The sequence below is a fragment of the Mus musculus genome, chromosome 6 (genome assembly GCF_000001635.26).
Source record: "Mus musculus strain C57BL/6J chromosome 6, GRCm38.p6 C57BL/6J".
Taxonomy (NCBI): Eukaryota; Metazoa; Chordata; class Mammalia; order Rodentia; family Muridae; genus Mus; species Mus musculus.
In genome coordinates, this window is record NC_000072.6 from 125,264,552 (window position 1) to 125,287,435 (window position 22,884).

At 46.6% G+C, this 22,884-nt stretch overlaps 1 protein-coding gene and 1 long non-coding RNA gene across 2 annotated transcripts; one reads left to right on the plus strand and one right to left on the minus strand.

The window, feature by feature from the left end:
* The first annotated feature begins 973 nt into the window (after positions 1-973).
* Positions 974-9,226, plus strand: 4930417O13Rik (RIKEN cDNA 4930417O13 gene). Its single transcript, NR_015527.1, has 4 exons — positions 974-1,518; positions 1,849-1,975; positions 5,772-5,862; positions 8,897-9,226. It is a non-coding gene; the product is annotated as an RIKEN cDNA 4930417O13 gene (long non-coding RNA).
* A 4,492-nt stretch (positions 9,227-13,718) lies between these two features.
* Positions 13,719-21,530, minus strand: Tuba3a (tubulin, alpha 3A). The gene is made up of 5 exons (NM_009446.3): positions 21,417-21,530; positions 18,205-18,427; positions 17,802-17,950; positions 16,419-17,099; positions 13,719-14,103 (listed from the first exon to the last, which is right to left on the minus strand). Exons 1-5 carry the CDS (start codon positions 21,417-21,419, stop codon positions 13,807-13,809), a joined length of 1,353 nt encoding a protein of 450 aa, NP_033472.1. The 5' UTR covers positions 21,420-21,530; the 3' UTR covers positions 13,719-13,806.
* Between the last annotated feature and the right edge of the window lie 1,354 nt (positions 21,531-22,884).

Sequence of the window (22,884 nt, forward strand, 5' to 3'; positions counted from 1 at the left end):
TTCTGGCCTCTCTAAAGTATTTTGGCTATTCCGTGCCTCTTGAATCGCCGTATGACTTTTAGGATCAGTTTCATTTCTGCAAAAAGGGGCAATTGAAATTTTTATAGGCATTGTCTTGGACTCACTGGTGGGAGTTGGCAGAATTATCACAATAACACAATCAGGTTTTCCAACCCATGAACACCAAATCTTCTGATATATTTAGTACTAAATGCCTTTAAACAATGTTTTGTGACTTTTCATTGTAGAAGTCTTACAATTTATTTGTTGACTTTCTTGGTAAGGTTTTAATCTTTCTGATGCTATGGTAAGTGGAATTCCCCCCTCCCCTAGTTTTTTCTTGTTTTGTTTCTGAGACAGGGTTTCTCTGAAAGAGAGCTCTGCCTGTCCGTGAACTTGCTTTGTCAACCAGGCTAACTTTGAACTCACAGGGAACTGCCTGCCTCTGCCTCCCCAGTGCTGGGATTAAAGATATGCACTCTTGGTTCCTTTGTTTTTTAAATTAATTAATTAGTTGATTAATTAATTAAAAAAAACCAGTGTCTCATGTATTCCAGGATGGCCTCAAATTGATTTTGTGGCTAAGAATGACCGTGAACACCTGATTCTGTCTCTACTCCTAAGCACTAAGTGACACTGTGACACTTCACCCAGCTGATGTCAGGCTACCCGCTGCTTACGTTACTTATTTTTCTATTTAGACAGGGTCTCCTGTAGTTTCTGCTAGCCTCAGCCTGACTCCACGTGTCTCCCTCCCAAGTGCTGGAGGTGGCAGATGAGCGGCACAGTGCCTGGCTGTGTTGACTTTTGAAGAAGGCAGCTGTTTTCTCTGCGGGCAGGAAGGTGGCAGCAGGACGTGTAGGTGTGTTGCTATGACACCGTGTGCTGCTGTTGTCACGTAACTTCTCTGAAGTCATAGATGGCGAGTTAGATTCTGTGACACAAAGGGAAGCGTGTCTGACTAATTATTCCCACACTGCCTTCGCTTCTGAGGGCTCCCTGGCCTGGGAGAGTTTGAGCAGAAGTGTAAGTTTGGGTCTACAGAGCTCTCGATGTCCTGACCCTTCACTCCTGTAGGATTTGGGCTAGCCCCTTCTGAAGGAACAGGGACCCCTTTAGTGGGCACAGGCTGTGGTCATATTTCTTTTCTCTTTTTCTTTTCTAATGTTTTTGAGGTAGCCTAGGCTGACCTCTGAGGATAGCCCAAGTGCTGACACTTCAGGTGTGTGACACCATGCCTGGCTACCGTCACATTTTGTCACATGCCTTTTGCCTGTACTTACTGACTGGAGAGCTGTTTATTCATGCTTTGCCCATGTCAAAACTGGATAACTGATTCTTCTCTTTCACCTACAAGTTAGACCAGGATGGGCATTTTCATGAGCCTATTGCCTAGGGAGGTTTGTAAATGATAGACACAGGCAAGGCGGGGCCAGAGGAGGCTGAGGTGAAAATCCAAGGAAAAATCCAAGAGTCAGTCAGATGGCAAAGAACTGAAGAAATACTGGACCATTGGAGGTATAAATGTCTGTTTGCCCTCTGCTTCTCTGGTTGTTAGTGGGGTGAGCTGCTCAAGGACTTTGAATGAGTCTGTCTGTGCTGTAACCGGGAGGGTGGGTGGATCGGTGCTGATGCTCCTAGGGAGCATGTGAGCAATGGTGTCAGGTACTGAGCTGCGCAGGACGCAGGGCTGGTAAATGTGTCCTGGAACGACTCAGTCACCAGCTCCTGCCTTCTCTGCCAGGCGTGAGAGCAGCATGAGAAGTCAGGGTTCCAGGCAAAGAGTAAAGGAACCCGGGAGGTCAAGGCACGGGGCGGGCAGGTGGAACAGAATATCACCCTTCCTAGGGTTCCCAGTGGGAAAGTGCGAACTTCAGGACGGGCCGTGTGGAGACTTCTGGGGCTGAGACGTGACTAACACATTTCCATGCTGAAGGATGTGGTGGACTGGCAAGGGACTAGAATAAGAGATGACGTGAGTTTCTGTGTGTTTTCTGATCCTTTTTATTATTATTTTTTAAAGATTTACTTATTTTATGTATGTGAGTACACTATAGCTGTACAGATGGTTGTGAGCCTTTATGTGGTTGTTGGTCATTGAATTTTTTTAGGACCTCTGCTCACTCTGGTCAATCCTGCTCGCTCAGTCCCTGCTCGCTTCAGCCCAAAGATTTATTTATTATTATGCATAAGTACACTGTAGCTGTCTTCAGACGCACCAGAAGAGGGCGTCAGATCTCATTATGGATGGTTGTGAGCCACCCCCTGCCAGCTCTGATCCTTTTTATTTTTTAAGACAAGGGCTGTCTGTGTAGTCCAATGACTTAGTACTTACTGCCCAGACCCTTGTCCTCCTGCCTCCTCCTCCTCTCAAGCCCTGAGACTACAGATTCACACCACCACGCCCAGCTGTTTGTATAGTTCGGGATTAGAGAGTAGAGAAAAATGGTCTGGGAGTAATTACTGACATTGTAGACAAAGAATAGATTATTGTTCATCAAGTAAACATTCTACTGTCCCTTATGCCTTTTAAGTTCAAAGTACGCATTTTGTTGTTTTATTATGAAGCTCTACATATGTACGTGCTGGCGATTCAAACTCAGCCCTCAGATGGCTGTGTAACACCTTGCATAGATAAACACTGGGCCATTTCTGCAGACCCATCTTTCTTTTCTTTCTTTCTTGTTTGAGACAGGGTCTCACTACATAGCCCTGGTTGGTTCAATAACTTCCCACTGTGCTTCATTCCCATTTGTCCTTTTAAAATTAAAATTTTATTAACTCAGCTTGAACAATTTAAGCTCCACTATAAATATAGTCCATTGGAGTCTCTTAAATATTTTAAATCTCTCATCTAAATTTAACATCCAGTATATTTGATTTTCTCTTAAAGCGTTTCGATGCGTGACAGGGCAGTGTCTCTTTAGACATCGTTTCAACTTACTGGGCAGCCTAGGCTGCCTATGAACACCTGATCTTCCTGCTTCAGCCTCCTAAGTGCTGGTATTATAAGAGTATATTACCATTAGTCAGACATCTAACTCCAGTGAGAATAAACTCCCTAACTACTTCAACACTTGTTGTAAGTCTAACAAAGGTTTACATGTCGTCATCATGATTCTTTGAAGTATTATCATTGTTTACAGTCAGCGTGCACACCTCCTAACCTAGAATCACAGTCCTAGTTTGGGTTAATATTACTGTGATGGAACAGCATGACCAAAAGTAACTTAGGGAGGAGAGGGTTTATTTGACTTCTATATAATAGTCCATCACTGAAGGAAGGCAGGACAGGAACTCAGGCAGGGCAGCATCCTGGAGGCAGGAGCTGATGCAGAGCCCATGGAGAGGTGCTGCTTACTGGCTTGCTCAGCCTGCTTTCTTACAGAGTCCAGGGGTATCAGCCCAGGGACGGCAACACCCACAGTGGGTTGGGTCCTCCCCATCAATTAGTAATTGGAGGGGGCTGGTTGGGGGCACAACACTTGGGACATCAATCAATCAATCAATGAATGCCTTACAGCTGGATTTTTAAAAAAAAAATATTTTATGTATGTGAGTAAACTGTCACTGTCTTCAGACACATCAGAAGAGGGCATTGGATCCCATTACAGATGGTTGTGAGCCACCATGTGGTTGCTGGGAATTGAGCTCATGATCTCTGGAAGATAAGTCAGTGCTCTTAACAGGTGAGCTGTCTCTCGAGCCCTTACAGCTGGATCTTATGGAGTCATTTTCCAAATTGAGGCTCCCTCCATTTTATCTCCATTTTCATCTCTAATTTTAGTAATTAACATCTTTATTCTCCATTTTTAAAAAGTTAATTTAGCCAAATGTTTGTTAAACTGATTGAAATTTCTCAGAGAGTGATAGAGACTTTGTTGTTTCTGGTTTGTTTGCTTCTGTTTTGTTTATTTTTGCCCGGACTTTGAAGATTTCCTCTTGCCTTCTCTTTGCAGGCATGGTCCATTTTGGTTTTCTTGAACTTTCAAATGTGTCATTGAGTTATTAAAATGACATCACACCCGTGTATTGATGAAGCACTTCGCACCATAGACATGCCTCTTAGTTTATTTATTTATTTTTTTAAAGATTTATTTATTTATTATATGTAAGTACACTGTAGCTGTCTTCAGACACTCCAGAAGAGGGAGTCAGATCTCGTTACGGATGGTTGTGAGCCACCATGTGGTTGCTGGGATTTGAACTCCTGACCTTCGGAAGAGCAGTCGGGTGCTCTTACCCGCTGAGCCATCTCACCAGCCCCAAAGGACTAAGATTCTTTTTTTTTTTTTTCCAGAGCTGAGGACCGAACCCAGGACCTTGTGCTTGCTAGGCAAGCACTCTACCACTGAGCTAAATCCCCAACCCCGACATGCCTCTTAGAAGTGCCTTCAGGGTGCGGCATACAATTGAGGTCATTGTGTTTGAACTTTGCTCAGCTCAGCGAGGTGTCACCTTTCCCCTGACTTTTGCCCCCATGCAGTCTCCTTTTAACCAGTTATGAGTTGTTTAGATTCCATGCATTTGCATGCTTTCTGCCATGTCTGTTTACTGGTATCCAGTTTTCATCCATGGGAGACAGGCAGGACTTAGGGTATTGTTTTTAAAGATTTATTTATTGTATTTACACGAATACGCTATAGCTGTCTTCAGACACACCAGAACAGGGCATTGGATCCCAATTACAGATGGTTGGGAGCCACCATGTGGTTGCTGGGAATTGAACTCAGGACCTCTGGAAGAACAGTCTTAACCCCCTGAGCCATCTCTCTAGTCCTTAAGGTATTATTTTAATGTTCTTATACCTGTTGAGACTTGATTTGTGTCCTAAGATGTGGTTAATTTTGAAGAAACCTCTATTGGATGCTGAGAAAATAGTAAATTTTTTAGTGTTTATGTGATATGTTCTATAGATGTCTGTTAAGTCCATTTGAGTTATGGAGTTATTTAACTTCAGTATTTCTCTGTTTGGTTTTTGCCTTGAGCTAACAGGTCCTATGGTAGAAGTTGGTAATGTCATTCACTCTTACTATGTTAAGGTGAAATGTTATCTTGGCTATAGCATTGTTTCTTGTATTTAATTGGATGACGTTTTTGATGCATAATGTTTAAAATTTTAATATACTCTGGGTGTATTATTTTTTAATGACTAGGTAGGGTCCTTTCCTATCTTTTCTAATTAGTTGTGGCTCGATGTCTAATTAGTCAGATATTAAAATAGCTTGCTTCTTGCTTCCATTTGTGTGGAATATTTTTCCTACCTTTTATCCTATGTGAGGCATATTTCTTGGATGCAGCAGAAAGATGGACCCTGTGTTCCAATCCATGCATTAGTGTTTGTTTGTTTTAACTCTGTAATTTTAGATGCTGTGGAGGGTGCTGCTTACCGTCTTGCTCAGCATGGCTTGCTCAGTCTGCTTCCTTATAGAACCCAGGACCACCAGCCCAGGGATCCTGTTTTCCAATGGATTGTGTCAAGGTGACATAAAACTAGCCAGCACAATCGCCAATTGAAAGGATTATATCTTTAAAATTATACATTTTAAAAGTTCGACCAGGCAAATCTATAGCTCTCCAGGTCAAATACTTTCTAAAACCTTTGCAAAAACTTTAACAAACACACCTGTGGTTCCAGTGAACTCGGGTTGGAGTCTAGCACGAGTTGTTTCACTTCTGAAGTTTGTTTTAGATCTTATGTAATCTCCAAAGGGTCCCAGGAAGGATGGGACCTCTGCTTGGATCTGTGCTGAGTCTGAGGATCACTGCAGGTCAGGGGAGGAGAACTCCTCGCTGGGTGTGAAGCGGAGAAAATCAAGAACCGGTTGTAACTTGTTCCTCAGCAGCCCCAACTCTGATAAGGTAAGTTGTCTGTGGAGGACCCAGCCCTCTTTACCAGGGAACTACTCGCTCAGTGGCCCAGGAGCTTCTGAGGGAAGGAAATGTGACTGGGCCTGGAAGAGATACAGGTCTGGCTTGCTTGTGCTTGCTTCATGGTCAGCCAGTAAGAAGGAACCGGGCATCTGCTGTGCCACTCGCCTTCAGAGCAGCGTGGCCACTGGTTCCATCCTGTTTTCTACCTCCCAATAGTTCTGCACGTCTCTTGTGGCTAACCCTAACCCAGAATCATAAGAGGAGGAAATTCCAGGAAATATGGTCTTATCTTCATTGAGATGGTATGAAGCTAAGAGAGATCCAGTTTTTCCCAATGTTAAATAAAGAACCTGTGCCCACTAAGGACACTTTCACAGGATGATGGTAATCTACAGTTATCTCGGCAGGAAGCCTGGGTGCTCTCCTTGTCAGAGGTGTGAGCCCTCAATCCCAGGCTTGGGCTCATGTACGTGAGTGGCTTAGGGACTATGGCTGTGATAAAGCACCACAGCCAAACTCGATATGGGGAGGAAAGGGTTTATTTCAGCTTCTATCCTATAAATCCATCACAGAGGGAGGTCAAGGCAGGAATTCAAAGCAGGAACCTGGCGGCAGGAACTGAAGCAGAGACCATGCTCACTGACCAGTTCCTTATGGCCTGCTTATAGTGCTTTCCTATACAATTTAAGACCATGTGTGCTGGGATGGCCTAGCCTCAGGGAGCTGGGGTCCCCCACATCAGTCATTAATCAAGACAGTACTCCACAGACCAACTCCCCCCCCCCCCCTCAAGTAAAAGTCCCTCTTCCCATATATGCCTGGGCTTGTGTCTGCTTGATAAAACCCAACCGGCACAGTGAGTCTTGAAAATTTGGTACGTAGAACTCCTTAAGGCTTTAAACTACACTCAACAACATTTAATAGTTCTGAAGTCTAAGTCCGCACTCATGACGAGTTTAGATCTGTTGGCGTCTCTTAGGTACCTGCAAACTTCTGAAAGACCACTCCAAACGCTGAAATTACGCTAATGACTGAGCAGAAGGGGGGCTGGGGGAAGGGGACGGGACGGACAGAACTTGTGGGGAGTTCTAGACTAGCGCTGGGAATGGAGACTGAGTCTGTTTCACTCTCCCAGGGCCAACCAGGAGCTGACACATCCGGGGTGGAGATGCTCCCCAGGAAGGAGGGACGCCTGTGGTGACAAAGTCTGTTTAAGAGGAACAGGGGCCTCGTGGGTCAGTTGCATAACCTGGAGCTTCAAGCTCTGCCTCACTTGGCGCAGAGCCTCGGTTTACAGACACTGTTCTTCCACGTGATTTGAATGGAAGCAGGAGAGAGCATGTCCCTGGTGCCTGGGCTTCGGGTGCCCTCTTGTGGCGGAATATTGGTTTTGAGTTTTCAGTTTCTCCTTCCCTCTCTGGAATCTTACCGTCTTCAAGGTCATTGTTGTTAAAATGGAAAGGCAAAGGGCTTGGGGGTGTAACTCAATGGAAAAGAATGTGAGTCTCTGGGTTCAGTCCTCTGAACCAGGTCTCTCAGGGCTTAGCTTTGTCTGCAGGGTGGTCAAAGTCTGAGGGTGACATCCCTAACATGGAGGAGAGGCCACCGATGGGGGCAGAGCCCTTGGTCTAAAAGACACCTGTCTGTAATGCGCTCAGAAGAACTGACCAGGGCCCTACTCGATCTTCCTTCCGGTCTCTTCTAGCCTAGACTCTAGGCCCGTGGTTCTTAGGGTGGGTTTTTGTTGGGGGAAGGCAGAGGTCAGGGGTCCTTTTGAGCAGCTTAAGACTGATGTTGGGGTTTTGTTTAGAAAATTACACAACGGAACACTGCCGCTTAGGGTTTGGGGAAGCTAGTGGTCTCTGGGGACCAGAACCCATATGTTTTTTGGTTTCGTTTTTGTTTGTTTTGTTTTTCAAGTCAGGGTTCCTGATTGTCCTGGAACTCACTCTGTAGACCAGAGTCTGGTCTAGAACTCAGTGATCCGCCTGCCTCTGCCTCCTGAGTGCTGGATTAAAGGCATGAGACACTACCACCCGACTATAAACTCACAGTTTGACATCTCCCGTTCTAGGTCTCTGCTCCTGTCAGTTTCTCAGTGTCTGATGCTCTCTGAGGCAGATCAGACATGTTTCGCACTGGTTCCCTAGAGAGGGAGGAAGGACAGGTGTGTGTGTGTGTGTGTGTGTGTGTGTGTCTTTGTGTGTGTGTGTGTGTGTCTTCTTATGAGATAAGCAGTATCCCACAGAGATGTGTAAAGAGGGCCCTGTATTGAGAAAGTGAGGTCCCTTTTATGAAAATACCCGAGAAAGACAGAGACAAGTGCTTTATAATCTTAAGGTCGAGAATGTCTCCACGGTGCCGGGTCTGAGGGATCTGACTGAGATGAAAGTCCCCCCCCCACCCACCCCGCAACACAGAGCCTCTTAAACTCCATTTTAGATAGCTCTCAGATGGCTTGAAATGCCTGTGACAGTTTACAGAGGCAAAGCGAAGCATTTCACATATTCTCACCAGCCAGGTTGACTTGCTTCTAGCAGAAAACGTAAGCAACAGATTGATCTCTGTCCCTTTAACACACCTTGAAAGGGGTTTCCTGGGATGGAGAGTTGGCTCAGTGATTAAGAGCACTGGCTGCTCTTTCCAGAGGACTGGGGTTCAATTCCCAGTAACCACGTGGCAGCCCACCACTGTCTGTAACTCCAGGCATTTTCACCCCCCTTCCCCACTCCCCCGTTCCAGGCAATCTGATACCCACACACAGACAGACATGCAGACAAGATACCAATACACATAACACAAACATTTAAAAAAAATGACTAAAGGGATTTCCTTTTGGTCAAGTACTGTACTATTCAAGAACTCAATAAATGCTTACATAATAAATATCAAAAGGGAGATTTTTAGAGTTGGAGGCCCCTACTCTGTTACCTCTGTTTTAAGGAAAGCAACATAAGAGCCAGAGAGCTAAATAGCATTCATTGATTCATTGATTCATTGATTCATTCATTCACTCACTCAGGTTTAGTCATCGGTTCCTGTGTGTGAGGGGTTGGTGTTTGTATGTGGAAGCTGAGGAGGACTCGGACTGGAACTTTCTGTCTCTGCCTCTGAGCTCTGGGATCACAGCTGTCAACCACCACACTCGGTTTACCTCGTGAGCTCTAGAGAAGCACCCTGCCAACTATGGTGCATGCTACCCCTTGAAATTCTCTTTCCTGTTCTATTAAGTGACAGGTAGCTAGGATGGACGGATATGCTAAATTTATCCCTTTCTAGTAAAACATGATGTTTTATGGAAAAGTACAAAAATACAAGTATTAATGAATTAAAGACATCTTGTTATTTCCTTATATTACTTTTATATTCACTAACACAGAAAAATATCTATATATTTCTATATACTGTATAACAATACATAAATATGATATATTTGTATATTATTTTAATATATAAATACATTTTTATAAAAATTAAAAAAATAAATATAAATGCATTTTAAAAGATTTATTTAATGTTGCTAGGCATGGTGGCATATTTAAACCCTGCACTCAGGAAGCAAGAGGCAGGCAGATTTCTGAGTTTGAGGTCATCCTGGTCCACACAGTGAATTCTAGGACAGCCAGGGCTACCTGTCTCAGACAGACCTTGTCTCAAAAAGATATTACTTAATGTTTTGTATGTGTGTGTTAAATATTTTGATTACATATATGGATGTATGTGCCACCTGTGCCAGAGGAGGCTGAAAGAAGGCGTCAGGTCCCCTGGAACTGGGGCTATGGCTTCCTGAGAGCCACCACGTGGATGCTGAGAATTGGAGCTGGGTCCTCTGTAAGAGTAATAGTGCTCTCAACTGCTCAGCCATCTCTCCAGCTGGCTAAAATGTATTCATATTGGAGACTGGCCTAATTAAGATTGTTAGCTAAGTGAATGATGACAGCAACATCATAATTACATTCTGAATAACTGCGTTCTGAAGCGACACTCTTTTTGCCTCTGAGTTTCCAGGATTGGGCTTTTGGTGACGTTAGAATAACGCTCACGCTGGGAACGAACCGCACTGATTTAAACCTGGCCCCAAAGTCTCAGTGAGGACTTTGAAGACTTTCCATTAGCAGAGGAAACTCTGATGAAAACGACTCCCTTTCTCTGGTTGATGCCGACAGTGTGTTTCAGGGAACTTTTCTATCAAAGGTGTTGTGTTGGGTAATTTTGTCAGCTTGAAGGACCCTGGAATCACGATGGAAGCAGATCTCAGGTCATGTCTGTGAGGGATATCTAGATGTGTTTAATCGAGATGGAAAGACCTACCTTCAATGTGGACAGTATCATTACAGGCTGGGGTCCCTGACTGAATGAAAAGGAGAGAGTGAGAGGCTTGCAAAGGTGCTTCAGCCGTTAGGTGTATTCACTGCCTTCGGGAGACCTGGGTTTGATCCCCACTGCTCAGGAAAGCCGCTTCCAGCCATCTGTACCTCGAACTCCAGGAGCTCTGATGCCTCCTAGCCTTGTTGGGCTCTGCTGCATATACATCTGTAGGCCAGAAGAGGGCATGAGATCCCCTTATAGATGGTTGTGAGCCACCTTGTGGTTGCTGGGAGTTGAACTCAGGACCTTTGGAAGAGCAGCCAGTGCTCTTAACCGCTGAGTCATCTCATCAGCCCCCTAAAAATAAATCTTTAAAAACTAATCTTTAGGAAAGTAAATGGGCTGAGCACAGCGTTCCTCCACTCTGCTTGTGGCTGTGAATGAAGTGAGGCCAGATACCCGCCGCTGCCGCCATGATGCCTCTGTGCGGTGGACTGTAGCTTCGACTGTGAGCCAGCACAAATCCATCATTCCTAAAATGGGTTTCGCCAAGTGTTTTTTTGTTTTTTTTTTTAAGATTTATTTATTTATATATTATATGTAAGTATGCTGCAGCTGTCTTCAGACGCACCAGAAGAGGGCACCAGAACTCAGGACCTCTGGAAGAGCAGTCAGTGTGCTCCTAACCACTGAGCCCATCTCTCCAGCCCTTGCCAAGTGTTTTGTAGCAGCATCAGAAAAAGTAACGAACTCGGGTGTGCAAGGAACAGAAGAGCTGGAATACTCTGGAATGTCACAGTTCTGTTACCTTAAACCGTGCTCAGTCTTGGAACCTCTTGAGCTGTGAGAACGATGGCAGTCTGGATTTCTGCACGCTCACTGTAATACCTGTGCCCTAAAGGTTTCTGCAAACAAAACTATCCAACAGCAAGCAGCTAGGCAAATCCTATCATTCTAATGTCCCATAAAGTGACTCCTGTACACTCTCCTCCTGTTAGCCACTCCCACCAACGATCATTCTACGACGTGGACGCATCTTTCTTGTCTCGAGTTCATCCTATCAGGCTCCAGGAAAGTATCATTTCCTAAATTATGAACGTACTTATTTGGACTCATCTTCACACGAGCTACTTTGTTAAGCTACGTGGATCTCAACACTTAGCTCTAAGGAAAGATTGGATATTAATAGGGAAAGGCAGCTGCTACAGGGGTCCCAAGGAGTCCTCCCTGAGCCCCTGTAGCTAGGTGAGGTGCTGCTGGCTGCAGAGGAGCCTGGCGGACTCGCCACATGAGGAGCCTGGTTCTGCGAGGGCTGTGTTGTCAAAAGGACTCTGTTCTTTTCCAGATGTTTCCACGGGCATCTCTGTGTTGCCTTTACACCCAGGATCGTTCTCACATCTGTCCTTTGACCTTTCTGGTCCTCCCCTCTATCCATCCTCCTCCCCCTGATACAGGCAGTCTCCAGTCCACCCTCAATTCCGACTCTCCCCATGAGGCTTAAAAAAAAACCAAAAAACCCAAAACCTCTTAATTTTCATTAAGGTGAAAAAGAAGTGGATGAAGGGGAAGAGAAAAAGGGTGGGACCGAGCTCCAAGGCCTGAGAGCAACACCCGGGTCATTTTGGGTGATGTGTGAATAGGGTAATCCCTTTGCCTCAGCTGCACATCATGGCTCCATGGAGCAAAGTGTTGCTGTCGCCCCTCGGAAAGGGAAAGAGTGGTATTGGCTAGGTACCCACTGAGTACCTGGTCCTTAGAGGGCTCCCCTGCTCAGTGTGGAAAGGAAATGCCCGTTCATCCTGGGTAATACTTCTGTCTTAGTTAGGGTTTCCATTGCTGTACAGAGACACCATGACTGAAGCAACTCTTACAAAGGACAACATTTCACTGGAACTGGCTTACTGGTTCTGAGGTTCGGTCCATTATCATCACGGAGGGAAGCATGGTAGAAGGAGCTGAGAGTTCTACATCTTGTTCTGAAGGCAAACAGGAGAAGACTGGCATCCTCAGCCAGCTAGGAGGAAGCTCTCATAGCCCACCCCCACAGTGACAGACTTCCTCCAATGAGACCACACCACCTAATGCCACTTCCTGGGCCAGGTATATTCAAACCACCACAGCCTTCAATGAGAAAGCGCACCTGATTGCCCAGAAGATAGAGAGCATCTGAGTGGAGTAAGCACAAAGGTGGGCAGAGCTGGGCCTTCACTGAGAGCAGCGAAACTGGGGTGGAAACCAGTGTTCTGTTACACACACACACACAATTTTGAGCAGCCCAGATTACCCATGGTGTGAGGATGAGCCACAAGGCTTGTGGTTTTTAAAGTGTCAGTTTATACTGGCCGGGTGGTTCACACCTATAATCCCAGCGCTTAGAAGCGGCAGGACCTAGAGTTTAAGGCCAGGCTGGGCAGATTCTCTTGCTCTGTATTCTCTTGCTCTGACTGGACCCAAACTCCAGGCCTCAGAGCTGGGAGACTTCGTGCCTGAAGCCAGGTTTAATTAGGACTGACTCAGAGAATGGATGCTGAATACTGTCTGTCCCCACCTAGAAGGCTTTCTCTTGTGACATGGGCAGTGAGAAGCTAGATGAGCACTCTTGGCTCTTACTGTCTGATCAAGGGCTTCTCCATCAGGACAGGGAGCTGCCATCCTCTACCTGCTTGGGTGCCCATCTATTTAAAGCAGCTCTCAATGTGCTCAGTAGATGTACTCTACCGATGTGCCCCACAAGCCCTGGCCTCTGACCTCTGGCCAGCCAAGAGCCACACCTTGGGTTCTTCCTTGGGAAGTCTGCAGAGGCACAAACCGGTGCTGTTAAAGAGGGAAGGTGGACCTCCTCAGACCTTTCAGATAAGCACTACCAGCTTGAGTACAGGGGAAACTGAGGCCCAAACCTGGAGATGCTGGGCCTTCAGCTGTGCTCAGGACTACCTGGACCCCTCAGACAAGTTTCATGTTGATCTGAAGAAAGCACCAGTCATTCTGGAAGATTCATGCTTTCATATGCGTGGCTCATTTGAGCACCCAGATATTGGCTGACTAGGACGGAGTGACTGCGTGTGAATTTATATGGTGTGGTACCAGAACCTTCTATGCTGAGATAAGGCCCTGGGCAGCCCCTGACTGGAAAAGGCCCATCACTAACAACTCATGGTTTCTGCTCAAAGAACCTACATCTTAAGACCAGTGCTCAACACTTAATTCTACACCAGGACCTGATAGAGGGTGACTGAAGTATAACACGGGCCCGTGTGATGTCCGTGGAAAGCAAGCATCACACAGAGAGAGCTTCTACAGCCCCAGCTGAGACCCGGGGACCCCCTCCCCAGCAGCCCAAGACTGCGTAAAGCCATTTCTGTGCCGTCAATCAGTACTTTATCCTAATGTCCCTAGGTAGAATTTAAAAATGAACATAAAGACCCGTTTATCATTTCTTAGGAAAAAACCATGTTTTCTGCAGAGAAAATTACTTGGAAAAAGCAGGTATCTAGAAAGGAATTTTGTTAGGAAGTACAACACACTAGAGAGGAAATGCCTCAGTCTAGAAATTTTAATAATATATCCTTTATTTCCAATGGTGGGGAAGACATAAATGGACGGCCGCCAGCCAGACCCATGCGCTCAGTACTCCTCCCCTTCTTCTGCCTCTGCTTCCACGGAATCCACGCCCACCTCTTCATAGTCCTTCTCCAGCGCTGCCAGGTCCTCCCGGGCCTCGGAGAACTCCCCTTCCTCCATGCCTTCTCCCACGTACCAATGCACAAAGGCTCGCTTGGCGTACATGAGGTCAAATTTGTGGTCCAGGCGGGCCCAGGCCTCTGCGATGGCCGTGGTATTGCTCAGCATGCACACGGCCCGCTGCACTTTGGCCAGGTCTCCCCCAGGGACCACAGTGGGAGGCTGGTAGTTAATACCCACCTGCCAGAGAAGGAGAAAAAATAGTGAAGTTTATATTGACTTCAGAAATGTAAACTGGGAACTGTGGACCCTGCTTAAAAGAAATACCCGTACCATGCTTTTGGGAATGAATAATCACCTACACAAAGCAACATGTCTAAAAATTGTAAAGGACTTAAACCACTAAAGGCCAAACTGGAAACCAACACGCTGGATCTTCTTCATACACTTACACAGTACACAAAGGCCCAAAATGAGAATTGCATCCAAGGTATACTGTATGCTTAAAAGAAAACTGACTGAAATCTTCCTGTATAGAAAACACCTATGTGGGCCCCTATTAAAGGAGCTAGAGAAAGTACCCAAGGAGCTGAAGGGATCTGCAACCCTATAGGAGGAACAACAATATAAACTAACCAGTACCCCCAGAGCTTGTGTCTCTAGTTGCATATGTAGCAGAGGATGGTCTAGGTGGCCATCAATTGGAGGAGAGGCCTACGAAGATCATATGCCCCAGTACAGGGGAATGCCAGGGCCAGGAAGTAGGAGTGGGTGGGTTGGGGTGCGGGGGGAGGGTATAGGGGACTTTCGGGATAGCATTTGAAATGAAAATGAAGAAAATAATAAAAAAAAGAAAAAAGAAAAGAAAGCACCTATGTAGCAGTAAACTCTGCCAAGGTGAAGATGCTATGGTGGTGACATTTGTACACCCTGGTGAACACATGGCTGTGAGCAGCAGCTCGGAGCACAGCCAGATTGGAGCTGGAAACAGGTAAGGACAGACACAAGGGGTCCTCCGCAGATCAATATACCCCCACTTTAAGGAGGAACATGTACCCTTTGCTTGCCTGCTGGCCTGCCAACCAACATCACCTGTATAAAAGGCACAACATAGCTTGAATATGCAGAGACTGCCTCTTGATTTATAAGGACAAGCAGCTTATGGGGGCAGAGAATCCAACTTTCCAATCTTCCATATAATATTGTGTTTTCTCTCTCTATGTGTGTGTGTGTGTGTGTGTGTGTGTGTGTGTGTGTGTATGTGTGTGTAACTTAAAGTCTCTAAAAATGACTTTAAAAGCCAGAGCTGGCTGTAAACTCAGTCATATGAATAAGAATGATCTTGAACTCGCTCTAGTGCTGGGATTAGAGACATGTGACATAATTAACTGTCCAGCTAAAACTCAAACATATTTTTCGACACAGCAACCAGTGTAGCCCCAGAAAATGGTTGTAAAGGAAGGTGTGATAAACCACACTGATGCCAACAAAAGGGAACCTAGTGCAGAGAGGCTGACAGGGTCATCTGGTTCCTCTCTGTAGGGGCAGCCCCTAGCTTGTACTTCCCGGTAGACCAGCTCTTTACGGAAGAAATGCAGGTTTAATGGGAGCAAACTCAGCAAGGCACAGCGTTCTGAATGAGCACTTGCTGTCAGACACGCTCTCCCTTGGAAGTCCTCGCCTTCTTGGGCTCCCGGGAAAAACTCATCTGCATAACATTTGGTAGATTGATGGTTTAAGAAAGAAATAATGTTTGGGGCTGGAGAGCTGGCTCAGAGGTTAAGAGCACTGACTGCTCTTCTAGAGGTCCTGAGTTCAATTCCCAGCGGCTCACAACCATCTGTAATGGGATCAGATGCCACCTTCTGGTGTATCTGAAGACAGCAACAGTATACTCACATAAAATAAATAAAATCTTTAAAAAAAAAAAAAAGAAAAAAGAAAAGAAAAAAGAACAAAGTAAAGTTTGGGGGCTGGAGAGATGGCTCCATTGTTAAGAGTGCTGGTTGCTTTCCTAGAGGACCAGGGTTCAATTCCCAGCAACCACATGGTGGCTCAGACTGTCTGGAACTTTAGTTCCAAGAGATCCAGTGCCCTCTTTGGGCCTCTACAGATACCATCAGCACACATGTGGTGTGCATGCATGCTCACGCGCGTGTGCACACACTCATAAAAGCAAGCAAATCTTTTAAAAAGAGAAAAAAGAAATAAGGTTTGGACATTGGCAGTTGTGCACACCTTTAATCCTAACACTCAGGAGACAGAGGCAGGGGGATTGTCTGAGTTTGAAGCCTGCCTGGTCTACAGAGTGATTTCCAGGACAGCTAGAGCTACATGGAAACCCTGTTTCGAAAAGGTTTGGTAATTAATTGCTGGTTTGAGGAAAAAGGGCTTCCAGTGTTATTAGAAAACTGTCACACCACTTAGCAATTGCTTACTGCCCATGCTTTCTTTGGAGCCTGATGTGGAAAGGGCCATGGGCTTGCCCAAAGCTGCGGCCCCACGGCAGTCTGTTGCTTACTGGCAGATATAACTGTCCCAGCACCCAGTCCTACCTTAAATCCAGTCGGACACCAATCTACAAACTGGATGGTGCGCTTTGTCTTGATGGTTGCAATAGCCGCGTTGACATCTTTGGGAACCACATCCCCCCGGTACAACATGCAGCAGGCCATGTATTTGCCGTGGCGAGGGTCACACTTGACCATCTGATTGGCTGGCTCGAAGCAAGCATTGGTGATCTCTGCCACTGACAGCTGCTCATGGTATGCCTTCTCAGCTGAGATGACCGGGGCGTAGGTTGCCAGTGGGAAGTGGATGCGAGGGTATGGCACCAGGTTGGTCTGGAATTCTGTTAAGTCCACATTCAGGGCGCCATCAAACCTCAGGGAGGCTGTAATGGACGACACAATCTGCCCAATCAGACGATTGAGGTTGGTGTATGTGGGACGTTCAATATCCAGGTTGCGCCGGCAGATGTCGTAGATGGCTTCGTTATCCACCATGAAAGCACAGTCGGAATGCTCTAGGGTGGTGTGCGTGGTCAGGATGGAGTTGTAAGGCTCCACGACCGCTGTAGAAACCTGGGGGGCTGGGTAGATGGCAAACTCCAGCTTGGACTTCTTGCCATAGTCCACTGAAAGCCGCTCCATCAGCAGCGATGCAAACCCAGACCCTGTGCCTCCTCCAAAGCTGTGGAAGATGAGGAAGCCCTGCAGTCCCGTGCACAGATCGGCCTGTGGTAAAACCAGAGTACATAAGCCAGTGCCTACAAAGCCACATTCCGACTTCCACCCCACATGCAGGACTTCCATTTCTACAAACTGATGCAAATTCAGACTGCCTACCATACAGACGCCGCACTGGGTTTGAATACAATGAAGACCGGTAGCTGCGTCTCAGCAGAGTCTGAAGTAAGGTATTTTGGTAAACTTATGATAGATTCCTGACTCTAACAGATTTGCCGAGATGACTGAGCCTTATAGTTTTATGTCAACTTGACACCAGCTTACGTTTGAGAGGAGGGACCCTGTTATTAAGGAAAACGCCTCCATAGGATCAGGTTGTAGGAAGCCCGTCGGGCATTTTCTTAATTAGTGAATAATGGAGAGGGCCCAGACCCTTGTGAGTGGTACGACCCCTGGGCTGGTGGTCCTAGATTCTGCAAGGAAGCAGGCTGAGCAAGCCACAGGGAGCAAGCCAGTAGGCAGCACCCCTTCATGGCCTCTGCATTAGCTCCTGCCTGACTAACTGCAATGATAAACAGTGTTGTGGAAGTGTAAGTCAAACAAACCTTTTCTCCCTTAGATGCATTTGTCATGGTGTTTTATCACAGCAATGGTAAAGTAGCCCCAACTAGTACAATGGCCCCCCCACCCACCCCTGACCCTCTTGACCCAGACAGCCACCATCTAAAGCCTCCTCCGCAATCCTCTTACCAGCTTTCGGATTCGATCCAGGACCAGGTCGACAATCTCTTTGCCGATGGTGTAGTGGCCTCTGGCATAATTATTGGCTGCATCTTCCTTTCCAGTGATCAGCTGCTCTGGGTGAAAAAGCTGCCGGTAGGTTCCCGTGCGCACCTCATCTAGAGAAAGAGACCATACGTCCCGTGAGTCCTTCAGGCAAGGGCTGTTCAATCCCTTTGTGCACGTGTGTCAACAGTGTCTCCTAGTCTTTGGTTACACATGCATCACCTACGACCCTTTCTTTCAGTTTCTTACCCAACTAAGTTACGAGCATTCAGTGTAGAGCCTGTCTGCTCTGCACAGATCTCAGTGGGCTTTCCAGAGACATCCCACTCTCCCATGGAAAGCCTCCACCCAGGCCCCAAGCACCTACCCACCACAGTGGGCTCCAGGTCCACAAACACTGCCCTGGGCACGTGCTTGCCGGCTCCAGTCTCACTGAAGAATGTGTTGAATGAGTCGTCCCCGCCGCCAATGGTTTTGTCGCTTGGCATCTGACCGTCAGGCTGAATGCCATGTTCAAGGCAGTACAGTTCCCAGCAGGCATTGCCGATCTGGACACCTGCCTGCCCCACGTGGATAGAGATACACTCACGCTGGAAACCAGAAAACACGATACTCACTCACTTCAAACTGTATGACATACAAATACAATTCTGTGCTGCGACTCAGTGTCTATTTTCAAACTTTATTAACAGCAATGCTTAGGCGTTCCTTTTATCTGTTAAAACTGACTGTACCAGGTATGGTTACACAGGTCCATAATCCCAGTACTCAGAAAGATTAAGTAGAATTCAAGTCCAATCCTATCTCAACACACACACAAACTTGCACAAAGATAAAACATCTTGCCTACTCTAAACTTACCCCATTTTAGTATATAGTTTTATGAACATTGGCTAGCCTTGAACTAGCAACAGTTCTCTTGCCTCAGCTGCTCAAGTGCTAGGATTACAGATGTAAGCCACCGCACAAGGCTAACCAGGTAGCAGCCAGCCCCAGAGCATAAACGTTTGCCACTCTTTAAAAATATGGTTAGTTTGAGACTCGGAAGCCATGTAGTGTCAACAACTAGCTCAGTGGGGACAGTCACAGTAATTCTCAGAAAAATCTATCAGGCCTCAACTGTGGCCCAACAAAAGGATAAGATATAATTCAATAAGGATGACGCGATAGATGCCAGGTCACCCAGCCAAAGCCAATCTAGATAGTCACTGTATCTTCTATTTGCCCATCTAGATCAACCTTTTTAATGCTCTCCATCCCACTCTGGTACCAGGAAGCTGGCTCATGTACACATCTGTTAATATTAATAAGTTAATATCCTTCTCAAAGATACCACTTAGGGTAATCACTCATGCGTTCAGGTCTAGGAATGCAACATTCCCAGACACCGTTAAGCATTGAGACGTTGTATTAGCCTGATTTTTTTCTTTATTTAAAAAATTTAAGACAATTTTAAATTTTATTTAAAATGTAAGGAGCTGGCTGCCCTGGAAACTGCAATCTTTCTGCCTCAGCATACAGAGTGCCAGAGTTATAGGCATATGGTATGCCACCAAACCCAACTTAGAGCCCTACATGGATAAATTATACATTTTTTTCTACCCAACCCAGCAATTATAAATACCTATTTCAGGGACTCAACTCCTGCCACTGTCTTCTGATCTCCACTGGCAGCCACTCATGCCAATGAATGCAATAAAAAATAAAGCAAATATAGTCCCTTATCTCGTTTTTTCCTTATCTCGTTCTTAAGGCTCAGCAAGGTTTCTATGTCTCAGAAGTAAACAGAACCCCCCAAAAGAAAAAAAAATCACTAAGATTCTTCAATGAAGCAGATTTTTTTTTTTTTTGAGGCAAATAGTAAGATTCTACTGAATCTGCAGGTAACTTAAGTTTCTGAGGGTTAATTTGAAAAAAGTGTATGCAAAAACATCGTGCTAATTAGTTCTGGTCACGTGGGGAGAGGGAACAAGAATGTCTGTGGGTATTTTCTTGATTAATGACCCACGTGGGTGGGCCCAACCCACAGAGGGCAGTGTAAGGCCTGGGCTAGTTAAGAAAGCCGGCTGAGTAAGCCGGTTTGCGGATTCCTCCATGGTCTCCTTCAGTTCCTGGTCAGGTTCCTAACGGCAGTCAAATACATCCTGCCTGGAGTTGATTTGGTCAGTGTTTTATCGCAGCAACAGAAAGCAAACTAGATAGAGCCTGTTGCCAAATCCCATGCCTATCAAGGACTGTGCCCTGAGAACAAAGTAATGGGACGACACTGCCCCTGCAACAAGAAAAAAGTTTTAAAGAAAAAAAAAAAAAAACGATCAAGCTCGGTGTGGGGGGGTCCATGACAGTAGCCAGCTCAATGAGGAGCTGAGGTAATAAGAGGCGTTTGAGGCCAGCTCAGATGACGAGAGCCCATCAGAGAAACAAAGACAAGTTCTGGCTGTTTAGACCCAGATCGTATGTGAACACAAGTATCTAAGAAGTCCTCTGCCTGGGGCCGGAGAGTTTGTGTGGTGGGTAGGAGAGCTGTCTTGCAGAGGATCAGGGCTCAGTTATCAGGCTCGCCACGGCCTGACTCCAGCTCCTGGGTCTTCCACACCCTCTTCTGGCCTCTCTGGGAAACTGCACTCAGGAGCACATACTTTGCAGAGACATACATGCACAGCGATTTCAAAGAAAAAAAAATCTAATAAATTAGGTTCTCAGCCTTATTTTATTCTTCCCTTAGGACAAGTTTTTGTAGTCCATGCTAGCTTCAAATGTACTCAGACTAATCTTGAAATCCAAATGTCCTGCTTGGGACTGTGGCATGCGCCAGCACACACCTCAAATGTACTTTCTAATACCAACAATGGATCCCACTTATAAACCATGAAATAAGAAAAACAGCAGTAGCCACAAAACTTATATAAAAGTTCTTTGGCAAGCTTGGTGGAGCTGGTGGCCTGTGATCTTGACGGAGTGGAGGCAGAGAGGGCAGGCCTACCAGGGGCTCTACGGCATTTCCCAATCATAGTAAGCTCGAGACCCGAGCACAGGCTCTTTGGACTCAGTAACTTTCACTTTCCTAGGTGGACGAACATTAGACCAGAAAGCCTGGTGGCTTCTAGGATCTTCTGGAACCCAAGCCATCACTGGTTCTCGCACTCAAGGCCACTGGTACCAGTAAACAAAACAAAAGTTCCCTCTCCAGAAACCTATCTGCCACCTTCTTTTGTTGCTTTTTTTCTTAAGGCTGGAGGCCCACGAGACTGAGGCTGGCCGCGAACTCTTGCGCCTCTTTCATCAGCCTCCGCGGGGCTGGGACTCCGGGCTGGAACTGCATCCCAGCATCCTGGAGCTTCACAGGTGCTAAGAAGCCGAGCATCTCATTCACACGCACTTGCATGGTGAGGAGTCTAGAGGAGACTGCGGGCTCCTGGGCTGCTCTGCCAACGCCCACCCTCACAGGAGCTGGGGTTGCGAGGAAGCCCTAGCCTCAGAGGAGACGGAGGTCAACCTCCCGTGGGGCCGACCCCCCCAGAGGCCCCGAGGCCAACCACCCCGGCCTGGGACTGCTCCCACCACCCCGGCCGCTCTCACCATGCTGAACTCCGGAGACCCGCTCAGACGCCGCCTCGGCCGTTCCTCACCACTGGTCCTCAACCGCCTCTGGTCTGCGCGCTCAACAGTCCAGGACGGATGTGGAGTCCAGGCCGGGGCTCATTGGCCCAGAGCGCCTTAGGGGCGGCCTTAGGCTCCACATCCCACTAATGATTGGATGTGGCTCAAGTTGCAGTGCTGGCACTTTCTGATTGGATGTGGCTTTGGCGGGAAGGCTCTGGAGTGGCTGGAGGGGGACAAGCATTGAGGAGCATCTGAAAATGGGGGGTGGGGGGAGGTGTGTCTGCGCGTCCCCGACATCCAACTTAGCATGGAACAAGTGGGGCGCTCAGGTCTTGCTTATCTGCGTATGTTATCTGCGCATCGGCGATGGAGGGATGCCCTAGCAGCCCTGCACACTATCCGTACCTCTGTCCTCGCCTTTCCTCCTTTCGCCTCACCTCACACAGCCTTACCTCACTTGGGGCAGAAAAGCTGTTCAGCCTCCCTCGCTTTGGAGGCCACCAGGTCGTGCTTCTCCAGAGACCATCTGCCAAGTCTTGCGTTGGGACCCAGAGCTGTTTTGGAAGTCTGTGTGAGCAGTTGCCTATTCCGACATTATTTACTCGGAGAAGGTTTTGAAAGGATTTGGGTATGCAGCCCTGGCTGGCCTCCAAAGCTTGTAGCCCGGGCTGGCAGAAGTTGAAACTCTGTCTCAGGCTACCTCAGAGCTGGGGCTATAGATGTGTGCCATGCCTGGTGGCAACCAGACCTTCAATCTGCAATTTGGAGGAAACATAAATTAGTCAACATACCTATCTTTCCTCAGGATATCGAACTGCACATAATGAATTGTAGGCTGTGCCATGGTGTTTTTGTTTGTTTGTTTGTTTGGGCAGAGTCTCATGTATCCCACCCTGGTCTTGATTTCCCCTGTAATCAAGAATGGATTTGATCCTTCTGACCCTCTAATCTCCACCCTCTGAGTCCTGGGACTGCGGATCTGCATCACAAGCTGGGGACACACTCATGGCTTCAGAGATGCTTAGCCAGCACTCTACCAAACCCAGCTACAACTCTAATCCCCAGTGCTGTGTTTACAAGAAACATTTTTTTCTGATTATGAGATTAACACATTCAGAGTAGAACATGTGGGAAAGGCAGCAATAAAATAGAACACCAACAACCACGCATGTCTCTAGAGAAACACATTTCAGCTGTCTTTCATCCTGGCGTGCATACATTTATGACTTGTTTTATAACTAGAATCAAACATGATTTTTTTTTAAAAAAATTCTGCAATAAACATTTTTTGGAACAGAATCTTCTTGATGCAGTCTTATTGTTGGGGATCTGATTTGGTCGCTAGGCATTTGAAACCCAGGAAATTTATATCCATATCCCGTGAATGAATATATTCCTTCATGTATGCCAGATTCAGCATATAGAAGGCAACCTCGATACCTGC